This window comes from Aotus nancymaae, unplaced genomic scaffold (assembly GCF_030222135.1).
Source record: "Aotus nancymaae isolate 86718 unplaced genomic scaffold, 86718_ANA_hifiasm-v0.15.2.pri h1tg000053l, whole genome shotgun sequence".
Classification (NCBI taxonomy): Eukaryota; Metazoa; Chordata; class Mammalia; order Primates; family Aotidae; genus Aotus; species Aotus nancymaae.
In genome coordinates, this window is record NW_026988467.1 from 16192392 (window position 1) to 16199084 (window position 6693).

General features: G+C 58.3%; 1 protein-coding gene across 6 annotated transcripts in view; it reads left to right on the forward strand.

Annotated features, from left to right (window-relative positions):
• Nucleotides 1-5190, forward strand: part of SLC66A1 (solute carrier family 66 member 1) — an 18184-nt gene extending 12994 nt beyond the window's left edge. For all 6 annotated transcript variants that reach the window (XM_064363369.1, XM_064363372.1, XM_064363371.1 and 3 more), the window contains 6 exons: nucleotides 314-443; nucleotides 1171-1258; nucleotides 1916-2058; nucleotides 2208-2300; nucleotides 2864-3049; nucleotides 4486-5190. In XM_064363369.1, coding sequence (XP_064219439.1) covers nucleotides 314-443; nucleotides 1171-1258; nucleotides 1916-2058; nucleotides 2208-2300; nucleotides 2864-3049; nucleotides 4486-4560 — 715 coding nt within the window. In that variant the 3' untranslated portion in view covers nucleotides 4561-5190. The remainder of the gene's footprint in view (nucleotides 1-313; nucleotides 444-1170; nucleotides 1259-1915; nucleotides 2059-2207; nucleotides 2301-2863; nucleotides 3050-4485) is intronic.
• The last annotated feature ends 1503 nt before the right edge of the window (nucleotides 5191-6693 follow it).

Sequence of the window (6693 nt, forward strand, 5' to 3'; positions counted from 1 at the left end):
CACAAAACTTCAGAATCCTACATAAGCCCCAGATCCCCACTGGAGACCCCAGGGTGTGGTGGAGGAGAATCTGAGTAAGGCTGGGCTTTTTCTGGAAAGATACACAGCCGTAGAGCCCTTGGCTTAGAAGGGATTCCCCAGGGGAATCCTCCAAAGGGTTCAGAAGACTCCCGAGGATCCCGCCCATGGAGAGGATGGGCCCCCAGGCCGCCTTCTTTCCATCTCAGCCTCACCCTCCCGTGGTTGTCTCCTCTGGGCAGTGTCCCCTGTAAGGCGGCCTGAGCATGCGTCCCTTCCTCTTCCTCTTCCACAGCCAGTTCATCAAAGCCTACAAGACGGGCAACATGGACCAGGCACTGTCCCTGTGGTTCCTCCTGGGCTGGATCGGCGGAGACTCTTGCAACCTCATCGGCTCCTTCCTTGCTGACCAGCTGCCCCTGCAGGTGGGTCAGTCCCCGGGAAGGTGGCACTAACCCTAACCCTGCCTCACCCTGCAGGGTTGCCCGAGGAGATGCCAGGCTCTTTGCCCTGCCTGGTCTCCAGAACCCTGACCCATCATTCCATCTTGTGAGGGCTCCACGCCTTCTGTCTGCCAAACTGTGACTGTGGGCAGGTCACTGCTCTTCTCTGGGCCTCAGTTTCCCCATCTGCAATATGAACACATCTAACAGGAACATTGCCAGGTCTTCCACCTCCAGGGTGCTAGAATGCTGACTAAGCTTTCAGAGCGTGGGCCCCTTGAGGAGAAAGAGAGTTTTTTCGTGGGAGGCCCAGATGCCATCCCACTCCTGTGCACAGGCAGAGCTGGGGCTCCCAGTCAGGACGGCATTGTCTTCCCAAGTGGGACCAAAAAGTTCTAACTGCCTTGGTGTCAGGCCAAACCAGAGCCATCACTTTGCCATGGAGTCCTGTTTCGTCCTGACTGCTAGCGCTGACCGCCCGTTCAATGGCACTTGCTGGGCTAGATCCTTTGCTGGGCCTTTGCCCACCTGATTTGTCATTCTGCCAGGTGGGAACTGTGAGCTCTTCCTTGCCAGATAAGGAAACAGAAGCGCAGAGAGGTGAAATGACTTGGTCAGGGTCACCCAGCTGGGATGTGGCAGAGGGCTGCTGGAGCGTGGTCTCAGACCCTGGGACTGCGCCAACGCCCGGGACCCCCGTGTCTTACAGACCTACACGGCGGTGTATTACGTCTTGGCAGACCTGGTGATGCTGACGCTGTACTTTTACTACAAGTTCAGGAAACGCCCCTCTCTGTGTGAGTACGGGGGCTGCCCTCTGTCAGGTGCTCTACCAGCAGCCTGAGGGGCTGGGGGGAGGGCGCCTGGAGTGTGGGAGGAAGCAGGTTTCCCATGGCTGGGTGATAACCCAAACCTCGGAAAGGCTTCCCCGGGCCTTATCTAAGAGCCTGAGCCTTAACTGGCCAAGATAGAGGCTTGAGGGCAGTGAGCGAATCCTGGCCCCGACCACAGGCCGGTTCCGTTCGCCCAAGGCCTCATTCAGCAGACCCAGCTCCAGCTCCTCCTCTGTGTCCAGCCCTGGGCTTGGAGCTGGGGAAACGAGGACAAGTCACCCAGGCTGCCTCGGTCCCAGCCTTCAGGAGGAGCGGGAGACAAGGTCAGCTGAGGCCATATGGACCCGGACCCGGGGAGGCACTTGGGGAGGGAGTTGTGTCTCATCAGCATTTCTGCTTCGTATAACCCCCTCCTGACTCCCCTGCCCTCAGCATTTCACCTTTATAACTCTAGAAGAGCACTGTTGTATCCATTTGACAGATGAAGAATGAAAGCTCAGAGAGGTTAGGTCACTTACCCAAGGTCACACAGCCTCTGAGAGGCAAGGCCAGGACTCAGCCCCCAGTCTGTCTGTGCCACTCAGCCATCTAACCTCAGCTTCCCTCCTGCCTCGTGTGCAGTGTCTGCCCCCATCAACTCTGTGCTGTTGTTCCTCATGGGGACGGCGTGTGCCACACCGTTGCTGAGCGCCACTGGGCCCGTGGCTGCCCCAAGGGAAACCTTCCGGGGGCGGGCGCTCCTGTCCGTGGAGCCAGGCAGCAAGGTGAGGCGAGGGCGTGGCTGGCTCATCCCCAGGGCTCTCCCCTCCGCAGCCTCGTGGGCGTTAAGTGGGGTGGGGGTCACCCTCTGAGGAGGGATTTCTCTGCCCCTCTGGCCCCTACGAGGCACCAAGTGCCCCCTTCTGCCCCACAGCCCTTCACTCGGCAGGAAATCATTGGCTTCGTCATCGGCTCGGTCTCCAGCGTGTTGTACCTACTCTCCCGGCTGCCTCAGATCCGCACCAACGTGAGCCTCCAGCAGGGGCTGGGTGGGGCCAAGTGGAGGAGAGCCGGCCTGGCTGCCCTGGCCCTCTGGGTACACAGCATAGGAGCCTTGGTTCAGAAAGTCTGGGCTTGGCAAGTTAATCCAATCTCCGAGCCTCCATTTCTGCTTCTGGAAAACGGGTGTGGCATGGCCTGCCAGCCAGGCTACCAAGAGACCCAAGTGTGTCTTGGGGAAGTGGGAGGTCAGGGGAAGGTGAGGGGCTGAGCTTGGAGGCCCAAGGGGAGAGGAGAAGCTGGGGAGCTGGGGAGGGGAGGCCTGCCGGGGTAGAATGGGGCCAGCAGGCCTGGCACAGCCACGGTCTCCTGCAGACCTGGGCAGGGGCGTGGAAGGGCTCGTCTGTTGGTGGGAGGAGTGCCAGATGAGGACCTTCTGTGTGTCGGGCCCATGTCAGACGCTGGGCACCCAGTGAAAGATCAGCTCAGAGCAGGTGCTCTGTGGTGGGGCAGGTGGACATGTGGACAGTTATAATCCAGAGTAACAAGAGGCCTGTTTGAGGTCTCTGACCTGACCCCCTCCTGCCCCAGTTCCTCCGGAAGTCCACCCAGGGGATCTCCTACTCACTGTTCGCGCTGGTGATGCTGGGGAACACGCTGTACGGGCTGAGCGTGCTGCTGAAAAACCCGGAGGAGGGCCAGAGCGAGGGCAGCTACCTGCTGCACCACCTGCCCTGGCTTGTGGGCAGCTTGGGTGTCCTGCTGCTCGACACCATCGTATCCTTCAGGGCCACACTTCAGGCCAGGGAGCTCCTGCCTGCACTCAGCTTCAGCATTCATCCCTCTCCTCCCTCCTTCCATCTGTCTCTTCTGCATCTATCCACCCATCCCTCCCTTCATCCCTGCCTCCCCTCCTCCATCTACCCATCCCTCCATCCCTCCACTCATCCACCCATCCCTCCCTTTAAAACCTGCCTTCCTCCCTCCCTCCATCTGTCCATTCCTCCCTCCTCCATTCATCCATCCATCCATCTATCCATCATTCCTCCATTTATCCATCCATCTTTCCCTCCATCCACCCATCCCTCCCTTCATCCCTGCCTCCATCTCTCCATCTGTTAGCTGTTCATCCATTCATCCATCCATCCATCCCTCCATCCATCCATCCGTCCCTTCACCTGTCTTCCCTCCCTCCCTCCCTCTATCTGTTCATCCCTCCATCCGTTCATCCAGTCGTGCACCCCTCCTCTGTTCCGGGCACCCAGCCAGACCCTGGAGCCATAAATGAGCAAGAACAGCCATGAGTGCCTCATTGCTCACAGCCCAGGGGGAGGCAGAGTGGCCAGCACGCTGTTATCAATGAATGACTTCATTGCAGCAGCACCAAGCTGCAGAGAAATGACAAGAGCATCTAGCTAGGGGCTTTCCTGCTTAGAGGGCAGCAGAGACCTTTGTAAGGGTCATGTAACCTGTGACCTGACAGAGAAGAAGTTAGTCAGGCAAAGGCAGGAGAGGAGTGTTCCAGGCCGTGCAGATGAGAGCTGGAGTGTGAGTTGGTCAGACAAACCTGGGTTCAAGTCCTGGCTCCTCCCTTGCCTCCTAGCTGTGGGACACATGGCATGCCATCAACTTCTCTGTGCTGGTGTGTCTTTACTTCAGTCAACAGCTGCTGTCTCATCGAGATACTGTGTAAGACGAGGCATCTGGAAACACTTCCCCATAGGACCCATGGTCAGTGAGGGCTCAGGAAGCATTTGCTGAATGGCTGGACAGAGCGTTATTTGGGCCTCATCTGAGAGAAAGTAAACATGGCGTTTGTTTGATATTTGTTAAGTCCCCTGCTGGGTGCAGTGAGAGGTGAAAGTTTAGGCTCTTGTGCCCCAAAATGGCCCAGCCACGTGGTCAGCACCCAGGATGCCACAGGGTGAGAGGATAAGATCCTGGGCCGAGGTCAAGGGAGGCTGCCCACGGGAGGGAGAAGGCAGTGCCGGGCTTGGAGACAGGGAGCTTGGCTAGGGCTTGAGGAGCTGGGTAGGCGTTCTGAGTGGAGAGCACAGCTAAGGCAGAGGCTGGGAGTTCAAGGCTGGCCCTTCCCACTTGCAGCGTGGGGGCGGGAGGGAGGGTGAGGGAGGCAGCTCCAGGGAGTCGAAGGCCCCCGGGGTTAGGTCCAACCCAGTCTCCGCTCAGCTTGGCCTTAACAGCGGCCCCCCCAGATCTCCATCCAGTTCCTGGTGTACAGGCGCAGCACCCCGGCCTCAGAGCTCGAGCCCCTCCTCCTCCCCAGCTGACCAGAGCCAAGCTGAGCACAGGAGAACAGGGACCATCGGATGCCACACCGGGCAGGGAGAGGTGTGGACAGTGACGGTGCTGCGGCCCTGCGTCAGCCTGTGGCGGCCTCTGGATCCTCCAGGGATGGAACCATCCCCGCTCGGAACACACCTTCAGGTAGACCCTGAAGCCTAGAGGCAGGGGCTGCAGCGGAGACCCAGGAGACTGCAGCTGCCCCTCCCGCCACCTACCTCATTCTGCCTGCTCACCCCAGGGGCCACAGCTGCCGCCTGCTGGACTCAGGCCTGTCCTGTCAACTCCAGACAACTGAGTTAACAGGCCGGGCACGGTGGCTTGCACTTGTAATCCCAGCACTTTGGGAGGCCAAGGCAGGTGGATCACAAGGTCAGGAGTTCAAGAGCAGCCTGGCCAACATGGTGAAACCCCGTCTCTACTAAAAATACAAAACTTAGCCAGGAGTGGTGGTGCGCACCTGTAGCCCCAGCCACCTGAGAGGCTGAGACAGAATTGCTTGAATCTGGGAGGTGGAGGTTGCAGTGAGCTGAGATCAGCCACTACACTCCAGCTAGGTGACAGAGCCAGACTCCGTCTCAAAATAATAATAATAAAAATACAACTGAGTAAATGGTACCTCCCTGTGAGACCTGCTTCTGTTGCCCCCTCCCCAAGGTGCTCATGGGTCGGGGCTGCTTTGGGGACAAGCCGAGCATATGGGACCGCATCTGCCTGCAGCCCTGGCGCAGCCTCCTGGGGCCTCTGGTTTCTTTAGCCTGCTTCTCAGCGCCCTCTCCTGACAGGCCCCACACCTTACTGTGGGGACACAGCATCGAGAGTGACACCCCATGGGGGGCCTGCCCCTCGGTACTCAGGAAGAAGCAGAAGGGCTGAGGTTCTGTGAGATCTGGGTTCTGCCTCGCAGTTCCTCAGTACCTAGGTTTCCTCATCTGTGAAACGGAACAGTACTGCCACTTCCTGTGTCCTTTCAAGGATCACATAAAATGCTGACATTATGGAGTTTAGCCCCAAATCTGTCACATAGTAAGGGCTCAATAAAGGTTAATTTTGATGATTTTTTAGTTGGAGAAGAGGAGCATGACCAGATCTCCCTGGAGATCAGGGAGAGCCTCCTGGAGGAGGTGACAACTCAGAAGGATGAGCGGGAGATATCAGAGGGGAAGACAGGATTGAAGGCAGTAGGAAGAAGTGGCAGGTATAGGAGCAAGGTGGGAGAGTGGAGAGGAGGGCAGGACTGAGCCCTGAGTGCTTCCTGGACTCCAAAACTAGTGTTTCCAGACCTGTTTTTTTTAAAATGTTTTAGCCCAGGCTGGAGTGCAGTGGTGCGATCATAGCTCACTGCAGCCTCAAACTCCTAGGTTCCAGGGATTCTTCCTCTCCACCTCCCGAGGAGCTAGGACTACAGGTGCGCACCACCACGCCTGGCTCCAGACCCTGTTCTGGTTCCACTTTCCCTGGGGCCATGGACCTCAGGAGCCCGGAGCACAGAGGTGCCAGCTCCCCACTGTGCTGGCCGGATCTCACCCCACACGCCCAACCCTAGCTCTGGAAAACCAGAACCAGGGACTTTGTGGCCATCCGATGGGGTAGTCTTGGGGAGAGAAGCTGCGTCCCAGAGTGAGCCTTGCCTTTAGAATCTCCCTTCCCAGCCCTAGAGAAGGGAAACTCACGGCCATTCTGGTGCTGCAGATGCTTGGTGAGCGCAGCCCCCATGCGGCCTTTGCCAGCAGACACCTGGGCTGCAGGGAACCAGCTCCAAGGCCCTGCCTTCCAGGAGAGGAGATGGTTACTGTGACTGGAAGGTAGAAAGGGTCAGGGAATGAGAAGATGAGACCAGCCCCTGAAGCATCAATCAATCAGGGAAGACTTCTCAGAGGAATGGCCTTTGAGCTGGATCTTGAAGGCAGACGGGAGGGCAGTTCAGGAAAAGGAAGGGGCAGGTATGGAGGCCTCGAGGTCAGTGTCTGGGCTGCTTCCAAGGTGGGGCTGCTTCCAAGGAGCCTTGAAAGCCACACCACTGCTCAGGACAAGGACAGGGTCCTGGGGCACGCCCAGCAGCAGGTGACGGGGTTTGTTCAGGGGAAAAGCCTTTTGCTGGAGAGAGGAGGGGGGGCACA